This window comes from Manis javanica, chromosome X (assembly GCF_040802235.1).
Source record: "Manis javanica isolate MJ-LG chromosome X, MJ_LKY, whole genome shotgun sequence".
Classification (NCBI taxonomy): domain Eukaryota; kingdom Metazoa; phylum Chordata; class Mammalia; order Pholidota; family Manidae; genus Manis; species Manis javanica.
The window spans coordinates 28,978,420-28,999,505 of NC_133174.1; the positions used below are offsets into that span (position 1 = coordinate 28,978,420).

General features: G+C 39.4%; 1 protein-coding gene across 1 annotated transcript; it reads right to left on the reverse strand.

Moving 5' to 3' along the window:
- Window positions 1-6,745: 6,745 nt before the first annotated feature.
- Window positions 6,746-8,411, reverse strand: LOC140847496 (melanoma-associated antigen B16-like). The gene has a single exon (XM_073227991.1). The coding sequence runs from the start codon at window positions 8,368-8,370 to the stop codon at window positions 7,411-7,413; it is 960 nt and encodes a 319-aa protein (XP_073084092.1). The 5' UTR covers window positions 8,371-8,411; the 3' UTR covers window positions 6,746-7,410.
- Between the last annotated feature and the right edge of the window lie 12,675 nt (window positions 8,412-21,086).

The window sequence follows — 21,086 nt, forward strand, 5'->3', positions numbered from 1 at the left end:
GCAAAAAGAGGTAAGAATAGCTAGGGCAAACTTAATATGATATGGACAAATACTACATGAAGAAGACAAACAAAATAACTTTCATATGGATATAAAACAAACCTTAAATAAATGGAAATGCATAAAATATTTCATCTTGGGTAACCTCAAATGTATATATGTCAGTTGTTTCCAAGTTAATTTATGACTTGTGAAATTTAATAGGAATTTTAAGGAAGCTGATAAAATAATTTTAAATTTGACAGAAAAACAGACAGGTGGTAAAAACAAGACAACCTTAAGAACAAACACGTAGTGAATGGGGCAGCAACTTATTACTTTTAAAATGTTAAAAAATACATTATCAAATGAAATGATTTAAAACTTTTGCGTAAATAGACAAAAAGCTAGACCATCATATAAAACTCTGAACAATGCAAGTACACAACAATAAAACTGTGAGCAACATACAAGTGCTTGTATAGCAAAATTTAAGCATCATTGTGCTTCTTTACAAAACAATTATGCTTCTAAGAACATTGACATTTTTCTAATGATAACAGAAGTTTCATTCATTATAACATCTATTGCAAACAAGAAAATAGGAATTGAGGCAGATAAATAACCACCACATTCCAGGATGATCAAAGTTATTGTGTAGAAAATGTATCTTTTGGTGAATTCTTATGTATTTATTTATGCTTTATTGGCTACAGTACTTTAGTATTATTCTTCAGTCAACCCCAGCCATTAGATACCCCCATATGCATTCTAACAATCTTTAGCTTTTACTCAAAATGCTTTTAAAATAATCCCATGTGCTCTTCAGTTCTTGACTGGGGACACACCCAGTACTATTTATAAAAGGACATATAAGAGCTATTCAACAGCCTTATGTAAGGAAAGCATGTCTGGATAAGACAAAATGAAACAGAGTGACTTATATTCTGTTCTTCAATAAAATTCACTCTAAATTTTATTGAATATTTGACAAACCTCACAACAAATAGCAGGATTAGGTATTATCACTACTGTTAAAGTCACTTTCTACCAGAACTCTTATTTACCTCCTTTCATATTGGCATATTTATAAAGATAAACTATATCAACTATTATATGTGTGGCAACTTCCCAACTATTAAGTATGTGTGGCAATCTCAGTAGTAATAGCATATGTCCTTGTATTTGGGCTTCCTCATTATACTTGGGAAGAGTAACAGTGCTGCGATTCCCTTCAGTGCAACAAACTATTCTCTGTGAATGGGTAAACTCTGAAAGGCGTACAGATTAGTTCAACCACACTCACGCCTTTGAAAGATCTTACAGACAAATAGTGATAAGTCCGTTGAAAAGGGCTGATGCAAGGCAGCCAGTGTGACCACGGACAATGAAACAAGCATTGTGTTATGGGACTCAAGTAGGTTAAAGGGCACTATCATAAGAGCAGTTGGTGCTTATGGTGGCCCTTGAAAGTTTGGTAAGTGTTCACAAGAGACTTAAAATACCTTTGTTTAAAAGCATAATTTGTTGTACAATGTAATTTCTCTCCTTTGTTTTTTAATTTCCTCATTTATGTTCATGCATATGTTTATTTCATTGTGTGGTCCAGAAATAGTGAATTATACTAGGTAAAAGGTAGACGAGATATCTATAATTTGATAAACCTACCAGATAATTACCAAGCTTCTACCAGCCAGTTCCAATGCTCTAACTTTTAATGAGCCCAAACTTCTCAATCATGTTGAAAGGTAGAATAAGTTTTAAATTGTCACTTTTTAATTTCTTTCTCTAAAAGAAACCTACTGCAGGCGAGTGGATGGCTCAACAGAAAGATGAGAGTGGAGAAAAAGAGATTGATGAAGAAAACCAGAACCTCATTGTGCAGAGCCTTGAGGATTTACCCTGTGAGGGACTGGAGACCACCGGACAGTTTTGAGTAGAGTTAGCATTCTTCAAAGACACTTTTCACTGAGTATGAGGGATATTTGGAGGAGCAAGAGTAGATTCAGGGGGACCAGTTAGAAGGTGATCTAACTGATACAAGCAAAAGATGAAGATGCTACCCACTAGGACAGTGACAGATGGCGATAGAGAGAAGTTGTAAGATCTGAGAGGTGCTCAAATACAGAAAAACTCCATTTTTATGGTTAAAAGGGGAAAAGGATTGGAGTTTTTCAGTTTTGGAACTTAACTATGAGAAGAATAAAATAGAAATTTCTACATATCCTATCTATAATTCGTGTAGGAACTCCACAAAAAAATGATTTTTGCTATCTGTAATTTTCTTTAGGTAAGGAATCCTAATTAAGAGTATTTCAAGACAGTCTATTGTGTATTATATAATTATAAAATTTTCTCCTTCATGTAGGTAAAAATATAAGATCCTTTCATCAGTGAGATCAGAATTCAAGCTCCATCTGGCACTTACTAGCAAGGTAACCTTGGGTAAGTCACTGAATATTTCCAGGCCTTTTAAAAACTAAATAAATAAATCAGGAGATGGAGCTAACATCACCTGTATCTTCTGTCTGGAGGTTGTTATGTTTTTCAAGAATGCAATATGATAATGGAATGAAATATAAATACAGTACCTGGCACCAATAGATACTTGAAAAATACTACATATTATTTGTAGTATCTACAAATCACTAATCAGGAACCCCTCCCAAACTTTGCCTAAATCACCATTTTAAAACAATCCACTCTTCAAAACTATGGTTTAATATTCTCTCTTACATTTTTAGTCTGTTGTTTCTAAATGGCTCACCTGCTCTAATCTCCTTCATCACCGGGCATTGACAATTCCAAATCAGGTTCTCCGTTCCCCTCCCTACACTGTCGCTCATAAATTAACTTCCCCACTGGGAATTAATACTGATATTTAAGATTCATCCACATCCATATACTGTGCAATTCAGCAGTGCACTTGTTTATTAATGTTCTTCCTCCTTATGTCCCTTTTTCCCCAGATTTATTGAGGTATAATTGACAAATAAAAATTGTACATAGTTACGATCCACAAGTTGATGTTGTGATACACATATAGATTGCAAAGTAATCACCACAATCAACTTAATTAACATATCCATTACTTCACAAAGCTACCATTTTCTTTTCCTTGATTTTTTGTTGTTTTTGTTGTGGTGGTGAAAACATTTAAGATTTACTCAACATTGCAAATGTTGAGTTGCAATGGAGTATTGTTAACTATAATCACTTGGCTGTACATTAGATTTCCGACCTTATTAATTTTTGTTTGTCAATGATCCATCATCTAGTGTGCCACAAATTCAGGAAACATGAGAAATTTCAGAGAGAAATTTACAGTCTGCGTTGGGGACACCATCTGGATTATTTTAGGAGACATGTCCACACCTAGACCTTCATCTGAAGAGCAGCTGAGGAAATTGGCATTAGGGTATACTTCCTCAGATCTCCTCCTCCTTGCAGTTGCGTGCCACGTTCCTTTGCTCATTGGTGCTTCTGGCCTGTGTCAACTGTCTGTCATCACGCACTAACATTCATGCGGTCCCCACCTCAGTGGAGAGGGCCCACTATGCACAGAGGATGAGATACCCATTGCCAGCAGGTATCAAGACAGATCCCTGCCCTAATACATTGGCAAAGTGGACCCCCAGAGTAGCCAAGACATGTTGTTTTCTTAGAATCCACCAGTGACAATACTGGCTGATGCAGCCGAAGCAGCTACACTTGGTTTAACAGTAGATGGAGGAACTCTGTGGGGTGATGGATGTTTCTGGCCCTTTTATCCAGTAGACGTCCCTACGCAGATAACCATACAATTTCTATCTGTTAGTACTGATTTGGAGATTTCCCACGCCATTTCACTGAGGTGTCCTGGACTCTCCGTCCAGATTGCTCACTTTTTCCTCCTTCTGGTCTCTTTTTCCCATCCTACACTGACTTCTGGATTCAGAACTTCGACTACCAGCCTGCTCTGGACACTCTGGACTTGGATTTACCTGTGGTCTCTCCCATGGACCCTGGATATTGCATCGCCATCCCTCACCAGTGTAAGTGCCCTGTGTGGCCATATTCCCTGTCAGCTGATCCTTTTGACCAAATCTTTGCTTCTCAAATTGAGCACTTTTGATGTGTGAAATAATATATGTGTCAGTCTTTATGGTATTTACATTCACTACTTTCTGAGAATATGAACTGGTATTTGGGGGATGAAATTTGGGCAATATTTATAAAAATTTACAGTCTGTACACATTCTCCACTTTAAACATGTTCAAATATTTTAGTTCTACAAGTGATAGCCACAAATTATGTGTCTGTCAGAAAGAGGGCTAAAGTAATTATGGACCATACATGCTATAGGAACTATTATAAAAGTGAAGTAGATCTTTATGCACTTACTGTCTTGGAAAGATCCTCTTTTCATATTAAGTGGGGAGGACATATGGCAGAATAATATGCATACCATTCACCACTCTTTGTGTTCTGAAATAATATATTTTTATAACACATCTATGTATGAAAAAGCCTAGAATTAGCTTTAAAATAACATACTAGTTCCTTTATTGTAGCTATAACTGAGAAAGTGGCTGAATTTATGAAGGAATATTGTAAAGGCAGAGATTATGATTTGTAAGTTTAGAATTCTTGCAATAAGAATATGTACATTATTAGCTTTGTCATTAAAATACTTAAATAAGCCTGGCAACAGAAATAGTAGCTGTGTATGATTCAGATAAGGTTTGTGCTAGCTGATGGAACAGACAACACCTGAAATCTGAATGGCTTAACATAATAAAAATTTATTTATTGTGCATATAAAATCTGATTGATTTGGCAGGTAATCTTTGCTACCAGGTAACCCAGAGGTCTAGGCTGCCTCTGTCTTGTACTTCCACATTTCAACATACACTGTCCTTGTTTGCTGCTGATTAGAAGAGAAAATAATATGGTGGCATACTGTCTCTGAAACGCCTTGGTGTGTAACTGATAAAGATCATTTCCACCCATGTTTCAGCAGCAAGGGCTACTTGCATGATCCTTTCCAACTACAAGTGAACTGGGCAATATAGTCTTCTCACATACCCAAGATGGAGTGGAAGACAAGCTGTGGATAAGCACTTGTAGTGTCTTCCATGAACTGTCATATAGTCAGTGCCCCATAGAGAGCAACCACTAGCATTTGAACAGCAACCCTTATCATTTTTTGGTGGAGTTTCTGAAAAGGCAAAATGTTTCTTGCAATTCTCCAACTTTCTGAGATCTTATATAACAGGTGCTTCCAATATAGGGTCACATATATTTTTCAAGAGGATCTTGTAAATCTCTGCAGGGAGTGTTTGCCATATACTTCACTCAGAAGCACCATCTGCACTGTCGTTTGTAATAAGCAGTATGATAACAGTATACTGAGAATTTTCTTTTATTTTTGCTGCACTGACAAAAGTTTAACTTAGGATTCTCTGCTATCTACCACCTGACTGATAATGCCTGGTCATCTGCACAAATGCAAGTACGTATATTGAAACCAAGATTCTTTCTCTTTCTTTCTTTCTCTCTTTCATCTGTATGTCTGTCCACCCACCCACCCCACGCATCTGTCCATCCATCCGTCCATCCATCCATCCATCCATCCAGCTATCTATCTACCAATCTGTCTGTCATCTGTCTATCTAATCTATTATTCAAAGGCAATAGCAAAGAACCACATTCCCTTGGAACTCCAGAGTCTACAAGAATTGAGACATCGTATGCTGGGTTTCCTCTCAGTTAACTTTTTCCCAGTAACTCCAGTCTCAATTATCAGCTTAGCAGTAGTTCTAGTAGTTATGTTTGCTTACTTAGTTTTTCAACGGTCTTTCCTCATCAATTACTTACAGGAGAGGCTTTGATTTTTAACCACCAAGGTAAGCTCACCCAGAGGTTTATGTGCCCAGTAGATCCCTCAGCCCCCTGGTACAGGGAGGACACCATTCACATGAGAGATTTATCTCCTGCTTTCAGGAGGATACAGCTCCCTCACCCCCTCAGCCTCTGCTTGTCCTACATCCAGATTTAACTTAAAATCACCTCTCATTAAAGAAATTAGAGGTTTTCTTTATTCTCAAATAAGAAATCCCGTTAAAAGTCAACGGCAAATATCACAAAATAAGCCCATCTTTTAGGAATAGTGCTCCCAAACTAGCAGATTCGTTACTAAATCAGACTACACTCACCAGATCATTTGGAAATCATCTTGAGAATGTAATACAATGCTTAGTGGTGAAGACCAGGTCTAAATTTTACTACCAAAATGACCTTTCGCGTGGAACAGGACACTGCTATCAAAGAGGTTCCACGGTGAGGATGGGGCTGCCAGGTACTTGGAACACACTAAGTCAGGGAAAGGGCAGGTGGTTCTCGGCAGTTCCTTGGGGGCGCAGAAAGAAGGCCTCAGAAGAGGATGCAATGAAGAGCTGGTCAGCAGCATCACATTCCAATTTGGACAAGAAGGCACACTGGAGAATATCCAGGGGAAGGATGTTGTAATGCACACATAGAGGATGAAAAGTAATTTCCCCCCTATCCTTCTAGGTTATTGAGTAAGACAACCCACTCCCCACCCCTTAGTGAAACCACATATTAACAGAAGAAAACACAAATTTAATTACATACAAATGTGCATATGGGAGCCCCACAAAAATATGAGACTCAAAGAAGTGACCAAAACAGGAAGCTTTTATTATAACTTTTAGACAAACTAAAAATGAATCTACGAAGAATTGACATGGCAGAGTGGTGTGGGTTAAGGGTAGCAAGTAGTAAATAATAAGGTTTATACAGCCATCTTGGCCCTAACTTCTCTGTTTCTAGTGATAAGAATGCCCTTTACCCTCCTGGGACAGGTAGGACACCATCCACATGAGAGATTTATCTCCTGCTTTCAGGGGGATTAAGAAGGGTCAGAGTGTCCCTCCTGCATCGGCTACTGCTCAAGTATCTTTAGTTCAAAATAAATATGCCAAACAGCATATTCTGAGCTGACATTCTGAACCCTTACAGACAAAAAAGCTGGAACTGGAGAAAAATGCATTTGCTTCCACTTCATAAACCAAACTATCTTAAAGCTGATTTCATCCATTTTTTGAATATAGAACTTTTGTGCGATCTGATTCCAGGTGACAATATAAGACGGTTGCAATTAGTTTTGCAAAACAGCAGAGGCTTTACCACTTAACCTCATGATAGCCTTACATGTGAGACTGATACCTCACCTAAAGGTGGAGATTTTGAAGCTAACTGAATCTGTACTAAAAGAAACAACATTTGAATAATAAACATGTGACAAATAAAAGAACACATTTCCAAGTTACACATACGCATACATCCTGTGCTCCTTTCAGCACTACCTCAGGCCTCAATTCTTTGAACTCTAAATGGCCTTTGAAAAACAAAGTGAGGAATCGGCCTCAGGTGTCACTAGGGACAATAGGCGTGCCTAGACTTGCCACTAGAACCAGCAGGGGCCCCAGAAGGGAGGCAGACGAGGCTGACATGGTGGCTCTGGCCCTCATTTCCTCATCTTGCAGAGCATCCTCATACTGAGATGGGAAAGCACTCGGCTCAACCCCATTAACCCTGGCCAGGGACTGCAGGACTTTCATCTTGGTGGTTTCAGCATAGGCTCTCGGGCCCCACAGGAACTCAAATTGGGCAGGATCACTGTTGGCCACCTGCCGGTACTCCAGGTATTTTTCCTTCACGAGATCGTTGGTGATGAGCTTCCGCGGCTCCCCGAAAAAGGGGTTCACTCTCCCGGCATGCATGCCCATCGCATTCAGAATTCGCCAGACTTCCCTTTCGGTAGCACGATTGCCCTTCATAAAGATCACACCCAGGACGACGATCAAGACGCCGGTCTTGGGCACGTGCTCTTTGCCAGGCAGCATCCCATCATATGTGAGGCCCATGCTGATGACGAGCTCAAAGCGGTAGTTGGGGGGATCCACTACCTTCAGATCCAGGCCAAAGACCACCTGCAGGCGCTGGCAGGCATTGGCGAAGATCACAGGGAAGTGTTCATTGCATACTGGAGAGACAACCTTGAAAATATCTTCCATTGTTACAGTCTCCTTGATGCGATACTTGTGCAGCATGTAACGCACCAAAAGAGATACTAACATATCTATAGCATCTAAGGGCAATTCTGCGGGCTGTGGGGCAGCCTGGGCAGTGCTCTCCACCTCCCTGTGGCCACTGGAGCGCACACTCCATCTGCTTGATGAGGTGGCCGTGATGGCAACAGGAGATGACAGGAAACCCTGAGCACCCTCACAAGTGCTAGGAACACCAGCAGCAGGAGTCCCCTTCGAACTGCCAGGCATTAGAGGAGGCGAAGACACACGGGTGTTCACCAGTGCCTCGGACATCTGTGCAGCTTGCAGACCCTGGGTCTCACTGCGGGTCTGAAGGCGTTGACGCCGTGAGCGTTGTGGATTCTTCTGATGCAGAGACATGATGGCTCTTGCGGGTGGCAGCAGGTAGGACTGTGGACAGGAACGAGGGCAATGAGGAATCACTGCTGAAGACAGGGAAGGCAGAGGTGAATGGCCTCAGTTGGCAAAAGCAACTGTGGCCGGTGGCTCTGCTTAAGCCGCCACCCAACGGACCTCTGACAATACAGCCACAGGACCCCCAGGTCTCCTCACCTCCCGGTTGCCATATCCCCCAAGAGCATGGAGGGGAGGGCTGAATACTTCCGAGTGTGCAACCAGGCAAACCAGGCTGGGAATTCTCCACAATCTGCAGCCAGGCAGGTGGGCTGGGGCTCTGGAGAGCCATCGCAGCCCTGAGGAGCGAGGTCCCATCAAGCCTCACTAAGGTTCATTACCTGGGCAATTCTTAAGTCCTGGTCCACTCTCCCCACACTAAAAGGAGGCTGTCCCCCTAAGACCAATGTCACATCTCCTGAAGTCAACTGAGGAGGAAGTGTGGAGGTACCTCCCCCAGAAACACTACCGGGGCTTTCCCAGGACTGACAGCAGGAGCTAGATGCCCCACCCACCATCTGCCTGATGTCCGAGGTCACCCCCTCCCCTGCTCCAACCCAGTTCTCACTCAAGCTGCCTTACTTGAAGTCCAGGCAAGTCCTGGGGTCTCTTCTCTGGCGGACCTAACACGGCCCAAGCACAGATCAAAGCCTCTGCCTCCTGAGATCTGGACGCGTCACATCTACCTGATAGCCTTGCCCAGAGCCTCTCAGCATGGACAACAGTTCAAGGCTGGATTCCCCGGGATTCCCACTCCACTGGGGCTTCCCTGGTCTACAAGTAGGAGTGAGACACTGTGCAGCTCACTTTCTCTGGTCCAGTGAGCCTCAACCCAGCACCACACAGGTCCAAGCCGAACACTACCAAGTTAGAAGTGTGCGGTAGGTCAGCCTCCCAGCCCTGACCCAGGGGAGGCGCGGGGTTCTTATCTAGTGGGCCTCACTTTTCTGTGGTGGATGGTCTCCTCAGAAATTATTTCGAGCCCCACTTGATGCCAGGGAGCACTGCAGACTCCTCTCTACTGACGCATCCACGTGCCCGAGACGCAGGTGCTCACTGCCGCCATGGTCTGGAAGAGGAAGTCAATGACGTCACATCCGGTTAGCGTCTCCAGCATGGGTGGAGCTCAGCCAATGACAGCTTCTCGGTGGAGGTCACTGCCAGCCCCAACTCACAGTTCTCTCTTTGACTTGTGCCGGTCAGAGGTCGGAAGCCCGGCACGCCTCCCTCTGGTGATTAAAGGTGGAGGTCACTGCCAGCCACCAACTTACAGTTCTCGCTTTGACTTGTTCCGGTCAGAGGTCGGAAGTCCGGCACGCCTCCCTCTGGTGATTCCAGGTGGAGGTCATTGCCAGCCCCAACTTACAGTTCTCACTTTGACTTGTGCCGGTCAGAGGTCGGAAGTCCGGCATGCCTCCCTCTGGTGATTCCAGGTCATGCGTGTTACGCCAAGCTCCTCATGTCACTGAGAACCCGATCAGACTTGCACTTTTTTGCTCAGTAGGTTTGCTCTTTGCAAGACCGCTCCAGAGGCAATGCTCGCTACCTCCATTAGGAGACACCGACTGTCAGTGTTTCTTCCTTTTCGCTAATCGTGGTACTGTTATAATTATGATCATCCTTCATTTAAGGGCTGTAGAATGGTAATACTCTCATTTCTTTCCGATGCATCACCTGAAAATCTTGTATAGGAGAAACTCTTCCCTTGTCTGCTATTCGTTTATCCTGAGGCATTGTTACAGTGTATTTTGGTGTTCTCTTACACTGTTTAAATCTCTACTGCACCTATTTTATATAGTAGTATTTAACTCATACCACTTATTTTATTCTATTCTTTACTACTTGTTAATACTTATATAAATTATTTGCCATAGAGGTCTTTTTGAGAAACTGGCTCTTTTGAACTGTCTCTACTGTTTTCTAACTCTTAAATTTTACTTTTCTCTCCACTATATGTTACCTTATTCATTCTTGTACTTACATTTGTTTCTAGGGTTTGACATGTTGGATATTTCATAAATGTCAGTTTTTTATAAATATGTTTATGTATATACCCTAAATCCACCTGCTCCATTTCACAGAATTTGTGCTATAGAGCATATTATTCACACCATTAAAATTTGGACCATATATATATATAAATATTACTGAGTGGAGAAAAGTTTCTTGAGAATGGTATGTGAAAGCTCTCAAAAATTTCTTGAGAAAGTTTTATTTTGATGAGGTTTCCATGTCTACTTTTTTTAACTTTGTCTAGTTTTGGATATTAACTAGGGTGGAGATGTTATCTAGTGAAATTGAATGGTAGTGACAGCTGAGTTTTCCTTGTTATTCAAGGACAGAGTCGTAATAAGAACTCAGTGAATATAATCTGCCAACTCGAACAAGTAACGATTATTTGGTGGGTCTAAATATATCAGTCAGAGAAGGCTTTCAGTTCAGGAAAGTGGTTGTACAAGCGATACAGAAGCCAATCAGGAATGTCAGAAAGACGAATGCTTAACAATTTATGAAGTCAGGGTCACATCCAGCCTAGAAGGACAAATAGAGGGAACAGTGTTACTGGAGAATAGATTTCTGTGCTGACAGAATCTGATACTATTGTGAGCTAATCTGGTTGGGCTGGAATCAAGAGATGTAGCAATTAAAGCAGAAGCCGCTTGAACCAAAGAGGAAGAGAAAACCAGGGAGAATTCCCATCCTCCTGGGGTCTAATCTCCTCTGGTTTCTTCTGTTGGTTGAACTGAGTTGGTGTCTTCATATTGGCTAGACTAGGAATTGGAGGTCAGACCCTGTATAGAAGAGCACAAGGCAGCCTAAGGGTGAAGAATGGATAGATCTGAGGACGAATAGGTCAACGACTCCCATAGCACTTCAACAGACCAAGTGAGAAAAATCCTACCTAACTTGATAGAGAAAAGTGTTTCGTAAAAATACTCATCTTTCATTCATGATCAAAATGTAGATTCATGTTCTAAAAGTAGATTAGAGGACATCTCTAATAAACCCTAGAGTAAAAATCAGCTTATGTGGAAACCTTGAATCCTTTTAATATTGAGAAATAGACAAAATGCTTGCTACCACCATTTTATTGTACATTCAAATAAAGATATTACATAGAAAAGTAATGGGAAACAGAAGTAATGAAAAAGGTAGGAATTGGGAAATAAGGAACAGTGCTAGTATAATTAAACATGAATAAAATGTATATGAGGAAAACCTGAAGAATAACTATTAAATCAATAAAAATGTCATTAAATTGGGTGTAGTGTCAATATACAAAAATGCACTTTTTTCTGTATCCACATACATGCGAAGATGAAATTAAATAAGGCATACCTTGCAAAATACCATAATAAATATCTGTTTCCTAATAATACGTATAATAAAAAGCATAAGAACTCTGTGGAAAAAATTATACAGCTATTTATTGAAATTCAAGCAACTAAATGGAGAAGTACTGTATGGTTTTTGATTGAAGATTTGATAGAATAAACATGTTAATTCTCTCCAAATTTAATGTACAAAGAAACACAATCCATCCTCTTCAATAAAGCCATGATTTTTGTGTGACCGTTTATGTACATGTGCATGTGTGTGAATCTTGATGAGGCAGTTCAAAATTTAGATTGACTTGCAAATAGCTATGAATAACTAATATAGTCTGGAGAAAGAAAGAGAAGATACGACATTAAGAATTTCAAAAACACTACAGTAATACGAGTTTGTGGTATAGATGTATATGTAGACAAATAGACCAAAAGAACTGAATAGCATGTTCCAAAACAGACTATCTATCATCTTCTGATTTATTAACTTAGCTACTGCAGAGAACTGGGGGAAATAACTGGATTTTAATAAGAATTACAGTGGTGGATTTTGATATCCACATTTTAAAAAATGTGACTAAAAGCATCTCACACGCTTAACACATTCTAATGCCATGGATTGGAACCCTACTTTTAAAATTTTTACTCTGAAAATTTTCATACTTACATAAGAGAAGGGAATATCACATTAACAGATTAAATGATGAAATCATACCTGAATTCTTAAATTGGCTCACCAAAATCAGCACTCATTCATAAAAAAAAGAATCACACTAGATAAATTGTATCTACACAACCCTACAGTAAATAGTATATTTAATATTGAATCACTGAGAGCTTTTACTTTAAAACTGGGAAGGAGATGAGGATGCCTATCACCATTTTTTTCAGTGTTTTAATGAAGATAATACATAGGAAGTAATGGAAAGAGAAGAAATCAAAGTGATTAGGATTCGAAAATAAAGCTAACACTTAACAGATTCTTAGAATGTATGTGAAGAAAATCTACATATTAATGAAAAATTACCAGGTCAATAAAACTGTTTAAAAAGGTTGATGGGTACGGTATTAATATGCAAAAATACTAATTGGTGGCAACAAAAAGTGGGAAAGTGAAATTAAACAAAATATAACTAGTAAATAACATAACAGTACCTGATACCTGTAAGTAAATAAAACTCTACAAATGTATCAACTCAAGGGAAAAAAATAAACTGATATTATTTAGAGAGACTAATGAGGGCCCAGCTAAATAAAGAAATGTATGTATGTAGATAGAAGTTTCAATATTATGACCATGTTAATTGTCCCCAATATACAGATACTTGTAATTCGTCTCCTATTAATGAAGTCCCAAAGGTTTATGTGTGGATATCTGTGTATATGTGTATGTGTGTTTGAAACATGAAAACTGGTTATAAAATTGAACTTGCAAATGGCCAAACATATCTAATATCCCCTTGAAAAAATATGGCTTATTCCACTAGATATTAAGAATTACAAAAAATCCATAGTAATTAAGAGCTTGTGGCATAAACAGACCAAAATAACCAAATAGAGTTTCCCAAAACAGACTGACTTATATATGATTGCAGAGAAGTGGGGAAAGAGCAGTATTTTTATGAAGAAATGATGTGAAACACTGGACTCTAGTGGAATTCTGACCAGGGATCTAGTCCCAACTGTGTCACACCCCTAGCCGTGTGAACTCTGCTCCATTACCAAACTTTATAAGCCTCAGGCTCTTCATCTGGTAAATAGGTTGGATAAGCCCTGTCGTCTAGGACAGTTGGAATATATGTAATATATGTAAAGCACATATCAAAGTGCCTGACATGTATTAGATAACTCATGAATAGTTTATGAATGATTGTCTCAGAGATCATGAAGTATTATAGAACATGCAATAGCAAATCAACCAAGCCGTTGCTTCGCAAATAAAACTCCGTCAATTTTCCCCATGTGAAAACATACTATTTCAGTGTTAGAGTCCCTTTCCATTTTGATGCAGCTCAGAACTCCTAAAATTCGTGTGAAGATCCATCTCATCCAGTCCCTCCCAGCTACCTTTCCATCCAAACCACCCTTATTTTCATTCACCCCTATTTTCATTCATTCTACTACAAGCAGAAATCTAGGCCTCATAGATTTATGAAAGAATATTCAAGGTAACCTAATGCAAATGTCCCTTGGAAAGGAGCAGGCTCTGCCTCTCAGCCCACGACAGAGTTCCAGCTGAGTGTCTTCACATCTTACCTGAACAGAGTATCAAACTTATTTCTCAGAAACTCTCTGGACAAGATACACATAAAACACCTAGTCTGTGTACTGGGTTCACCTGCACTGGGCAAGAGTACAGGCCTCCTAACATTACTGCCACAGGTGGAGATCCTCTCTGCTTTACCTAAAATACCAAACAGTTATCATCAGTTTTTCATCCCAGTCTTAGTCTCTCAACTCTAAGATAAAACAACTGAGGGTCTGGTCTCTGTTAACCACTCAGACAGTGTCTGGCAAACTTCTGAGGTCAGCTTCTTTAACATGAATGCCAAAGATCAGCCCCACGTACTTAGAGGTTCTCCTGAGTATCTCAGAGAAGTGGTGCTTGTACTTGTGTTGACAATCTTCAGCATGCCTACTTTTGTAATGGGTGTTTCATTTTCTACTTGTGCAACAGGAGTGGCGTTCTTCCTCATTAGAAGGCCTCTGTGTGAGCTCTTAATTGAGAGTGGAGCCTCAGAGGTCTTGCCTTTTCCTGGTCTTGGCTCTTGGCACCTCCATCTGATCTCATGCGCAGCATGCCTGCAAAGCAGTGGTAGTGCTTATGGTGCTCTGAGGTTTCTGGGCAATGTCAGCAACAGGGGAGCTCTGGGGAAGTAGCCCCCAAAATAGGATGGGTGAGGGTGTCTCATCTTGGGCCTTGTGGTGTATTTCACAAGCATTCTGCTTATTCCTCTGACCCCAAGGCATGGTCAGGGATGTTAGGCAGAAGTGTGGGCAGGGAAATAGCTAATGCTGGCCCACTGGAAGAGACAGGATGAGAGGTTATGCTTGTCTGCAACAGGGAGACACCTCCTCACCTATAATAAAGACCACCTCTCTGGGTTTCTTTAAGGGCACTGTTCTAGGAACCCACAGGGCTATTGTTCTCCTGAGTAGTCTGACCCCTAAGAACTCTAGTGTAGTGGATTGAAATGTGTGCCCCTAAAAGATATGTGCAAGCTCTATTCCCCGGTGCCTGTGATGAAATTGAATCAATAATCAAAATACTACCCAACAACAAATTCCCTGAACCAGATGTATTCACCACTGAATTTTATCAGACATTTAGAGAAGACATATTACCCATTCTCCTTAACGTTTTCCAAAAAATAGAAGAGGAGGGAATAATTCCAAACTCATTCAGTGAAGCCAGCACCACTCTAATACCAAAACTAGGCAAAGACACCACAAGAAAAGAAAACTACAGACCAATATTACTGATAAACATAGATGCAAAAACACTCAACAAAATAATAGAAAACCGAATTCAAACATATATCAAAAGGATCACACAACATGATCAAGTGGGATTCATCCCAGGGATGCAAGGATAGTACAACATTCGAAAATCCATCAACATCATCCACCACGTCAATAAAAAGAAGGACAAAAATCACATGATCATCTCCACACATGCTGAAAAAGCATTGGACAAAATTCAACACCCATTCATGATAAAATATCTCAACAAAATGGGTATAGAGGGCAAGTACCTCAATATGATAAAGGCCGTATATGACAAACCTGCAGCAAACATCTTACTTAACAGTGAAAACGTGAAAGCTTTTCCTCTAAGATCAGGAACAAGACAAGGATGCCCATTCTCCCCACTTTCATTCAACATAGTACTGGAGGTCCTAGTCACTGCAATCAGAGAACACAAAGAGAGAAAAGCCATCCAGAATGCTAAGGAAGAAGTCAAACTTTCACTGTTTGCAAATGGCATGATATTGTACATAAAAAAACCCTAAAGAATTCATTCCAAAACTACTAGAACTAATATCTGAATTCAATTAATATATGATAAAGGAGTCAGGGATATACAATGGGGAAATGATAGCCTCTTCAGCAACTGGTGCTGGCAAAACTGGACAGCTCCATGCAAGAGAATGAAACTGGACTATTGTTTAACCCCATTCACAAAAGTAAGACGAGCATCAAATGATTTCACTCATCTGCGGAGTACAACAACAAAGCAAAAACTGAAGGAACAAAACAGCAGCAGAATCACGGAACCCAAGAATGGACTAACAGTTACCAAAGGGAAAGGGACTGGGGAGGATGGTTGGGAAGGGAGGGATAAGGGGGAAAAAGAGGCATTATGATTAGCACACATAATGTAGCTGGGGGGGGACACGGCAAAGGCAGTATATAGAGAAGACAAGTAATGATTCTATAGCAGCTTACTATGCTGATGGACAGTGACTGTAATGGGGTATGTGTGGGGGACTTGATAATAGGGGGAGTCTAGTTACCATAATGTTGTTCAATAATTGTACATTAATGATATCAAAATAAAAAAATATATATTAAATAAAAAGGACTTCACCTGCACTTGATTATAAATTCACAGAAACAGGGACAGAGCAAGAGGAACGGACAGAGCTCCAGGCAGTGGTTTTTAGGAGTAAGTCTCTAGTCTTAATGTCACTGTGTGTTTAAACTTTCTCCACAAGGTAACTAAACCAAAAATTTCATGTTGACAAAACTGGCAGTGGTTATGAACAGCTAAGGAAGAGTTCACTACTAACACCGCTTTGGATTGAGACATCACAAGTCTTCTTTACACAGCTAAATAAACCCAGAAGCAGGAAAGGTAAAAGAACACAAGTTGTGTCAACCCTTTTAAATTGTTTTATATTACAAAATCCATGACCACCAATATCAACATCCAAAAAAGTACTTATTACTATCCATATACTATTTAAAAGTAAAAACATAAAACCAATGAAATGATTTTGAATTACTGCGCTTGGTTCAGAGAGTTAAACCTCATTCAGTAGGCTTTCTAAAGCATATTGTACTTTCCATACCTGTTTAAATTATTTCTTAATTTAATCATTGTTAGCAAAAATATACATATGTAAATTTACCTACACACAAAAGGATTAATTAACATTTAATTAAATATGTAGTGCTTACTATATAGATGGTATATTTGTGTTAGGATAGTTGATGGGACAAGTGTTAATTCTGGCGCAGTAATGTATATTTATTTATATATTTTAAATTTTTTATCATTGATATACACTCTTACGAAGATTCCACATGAAAAAACAATGTGGTGACTACATTAAACCATATTATCAAGTCCTGCCCCATATCCCGTTGCGGTCACTGTCCATCAGCTTAGTAAGATGCCGCAGATTCACTATTTGCTTTCTGTGTGCTGCACTGTTTTCCCTGTGACACCTCACACCAGGTGTGCTAAACATAATACCCCTCAATCCCCTTCTCCCTCCCTCCCCACCTGCCCGCCCTCACCCCTCCCCTTTGCTAACCGCTAGTCTCATCTTGGAGTCTGTGAGTCTGCTGCTGTTTGGTTCCTTCAGTTTTGCTTCATTGTTATACTCCAAAAATGAGGTAAATCATTTGGCACATGTCTGTCTCCACCTGGATTATTTCACTGAGCATAATATCCTCCAGCTCCATCCATATTGTTGCAAATGGTAGGATTTGTTTCTTTCTTATGGCTGAATAGTATTCCATTGTGAATATGTACCACATCTTCCTCATCCATTCATCTATGGATGGACACTTAGGTTGCTTCCATATAATGGCTATTGTAAATAAAGCTGCGATAAACATAGGGGTGCACATGTCTTTTTAAATCTGAGAACTTGTATTCTTTGGGCAAATTCCAAGGAGTGGGATTCCCGGGTCAAATGGTATTTCCATTTTTAGTTTTTTGAGGAACTGCCATATTTCTTTTCACAATGGTTGAACTACCTTATATTCCCACCAGCAGTGTAGGAGGGTTCCCCTTTCTCCGCATCCTTGCCAGCACTTGTAGTGCTTAGTCTTCTCGATGCTGGACATCCTTACTGGTGTGAGGTGATATCTCATTGTGGTTTTAATTTGCATTTCCCGGATGATTAGTGATGTGGAGCATCATTAGTGATGTGTCTGTTGGCCATCTGAATTTCTTCTTTGGAGAACTGTCTCTTCATATCCTCCCCCCATTTTTTAATCGGGTTATTTGCTTTTTGGGTGTTGAGGTATGTGAGTTCTCTATATATTTTGGATGTTAACCCCTTGTAGGATATGTCATTTACAAATATATTCTCCCGTACTGTAGGGCGCCTTTTTGTTCTGTTGATGGTGTCCTTTGCCGTACAGAAGCATTTTAGTTTGATGTAGTTCCATGTGTTCATTTTTGCTTTTGTTTCCCTTGCTCGAGGAGATGCACTTAGGAAGACCTTGCTCATGTTTATATTCAGGAGATTTTTGCCTATGCTGTCTTCTAAGAGTTTTATGGTTTCATGTCTTACATTCAGGTCTTTGATCCATTTTGAGTTTACTTTTGTGTGTGCGGTTAAACAATAATCCAGTTTCATTTTCTTGCATGTAGCTGTCCAGTTTTGCCAGCACCAGTTGCTGAAGAGGCTGCATTTCCCCTGTTGTGTGTCCATGGCTCGTTTATCGTATATTAATTGGCCATATATGGTTGGGTTTATATCTGGGCTCTCTAGTCTGTTCCATTAGTCTATGGGTCTGTTCTTGTGCCAGTACCAAATTGTTTTGATTGCTGTGGCTTTGTAGTAGAGCTTGAAGTCAGGGAGCATAATCCCCCCAGCTTTATTGTTCCATCTCAGGATTGCTTTGGCTATTCTGGGTCTTTTGTGGTTCCATATGAATTTCAGAATGATTTGCTCTAGTTCATTGAAGTATGTTGTTGGTATTATGATAGGAATTACATTGAATCTGTAATTGCTTTAGGCAGGATGGCCATTTAAAAAAATATTAATTCTTCCTATCCATGAGCACAGCATGTGTTTCCATTTATTGATATCTTCTTTAACTTCTCTCATGAGTGTCTCATAGTTTTCAGAATATAGATCTTTCACTTCCTTGGTTAGGTTTATTCCTAGGGCTTTTACTCTTTTTGATGAAATTGTGAATGGAATTGTTTTCCTGATTTCTCTTTCTGCTAGTTCATCATTAGTGTATAGGAAGGCAACAGATTTCTGAGTATTAATTTTGTATCCTACATTTGCTGAATTCAGATATTAGATCTAGGAGTTTTGGAGTGGATTCTTTAGGGTTTTTTATGTACAATATCATGTCATCTACAAACAGGGACAGTTTAACTTCTTCCTTACCTATCTGGATGCCTTTTATTTCTTTGTGTTGTCTGATTGCAATGGCTATGACCCCCAGAACTATGTTGAATAAAAGTAGGGAGACTCGGCATCCTTGTCTTGTTTCTCATCTTAAAGGAAAAGCTTTCAGCTTCTTGCTGTTACGTATAATGTTGGCTGTGGGTTTATCATGTATGGCCTTCATTAAGTTGAGATACTTTCCCACTATACCCATTTTTTGGAGAGTTTTTATCATGAATGGATGTTGAATTTTGTCAAATGCTTTTTCAGCATCTATAGAGATGCTCATGTGGTTTTGGTCCTTCTTTTTGTTGATGTGGTGGATGATATTGATGGATTTTTGAGTGTTGTACCATCCTTGCATCCCTGCAATCAATCCTACTTGATCATGATGGATGATCTTTTTGATGTATTTTTGAATTCAGTTTGCTAATATTTTGTTGAGTATTTTTGCATCTATGTACATCAGGGATATTTATCTCTACTTTTCATTCTTTGTGGTGTATTTGCCTGGTTTTGGTTTTAGAATGATGCTGGCCTCATACAGTGAGTTTGGGATTATTTCCTCTTCTAGTTTTTGGAAACCTTTAAGGTGGATGGATGTTAGGTCTTCACTAAATGTTTGATAAAATTCAGCGTTGAAGCCATCTGGTCCAGTGGTTTTGTTCTTAGGTAGTTTTTGATTACCAACTCAATTTCATTGTTGGTAATTGATCTGCTTAGATTTTCTGTTTCTTTCTGTGTAAATCTTGGAAGGTTGTATTTTTCTAGAAAGTTGTTCATTTCTTCTAGGTTACCCAGTTTGTTAGCATATAATTTTTCATAGTATTCTCTAATAATTCTTTGTATTTCTGTGGTGTCTGTAGTGATTTTTCCTTTCTCATTTCTGATTCTGTTTATATGAGTAGACTCTTGTTTTTTTCTTCGTAAGTCTGGCCAGGGGTTTATCTATTTATTTTCTCAAAGAACCAGCTCTTGGTTTTATTGATTCTTTCTATTGGTTTAATCTTCTCAATTTTATTTATTTCTGCTCTGATCTTTATTATGTTCCTCCTTCTACTGACTTTCGGTGTCATTTGTTCTTCTTTTTCTAGTTTCATTAATTGTGAGTTTAGACTATTCATATGGATTGTTCTTTTTTCCTGAGGTAGGCCTGTATGGTAATATAGTTTCCTCTTAGCATGACCTTCAGTGCATCTCACAGATTTTTGCGGTGTTGAGTTATTGTTGTCATTTGTCTCCATATATTGCTTGATCTCTGTTTTCATTTGGTCATTGATGCATTGGTTATTTAGGAGCATTTTGTGAAGCCTTCATGTGTTTGTGGGATATTTCATTTTCTTGGCATAATTTATACCTAATTCCATATCCTTTGTGTTCTGAGAAACTTGTTGAAACAATTTCAATCTTTTTGAATTTGCTGAGGCTGTTTTTGTGGCCTAGTATATAATCTATTCTTGAAAATGTTCCATGTGCACTTCAGAAGAATGTGTATTCTGCTGCTTTTGGGTGTAGAGTTTTGTAGCTATCTGTTAGGTCCATCTGTTCTAATGTGTTTTTCAGTGCGTCTGTGTCCTTACTTATTTTCTGTCTGGTTGATCTGTCCTTTGGAGTAAGTGGAGTGTTGAAGTCTCCTAGATAGAATGTATTGCATTCTATTTCTCCTTTTAATTCTGTTAGTATTTGTTTCACATATGTAGGTGCTCCTGGGTTTGGTGCATAGATATTGACAATGGTTATATCTTCTTGTTGGATTGACACCTTTATCATTATGTAATGTTCTTCTTTGTCTCTTGTGACTTTCTTTGTTTTGAAGTCTATTTTGTCTGATGCAATACTGCAACTCCTGCTTTTCTCTCCCTATTAGTTGCATGAAATATTTTTTTTCATCCCTTCACTTTTA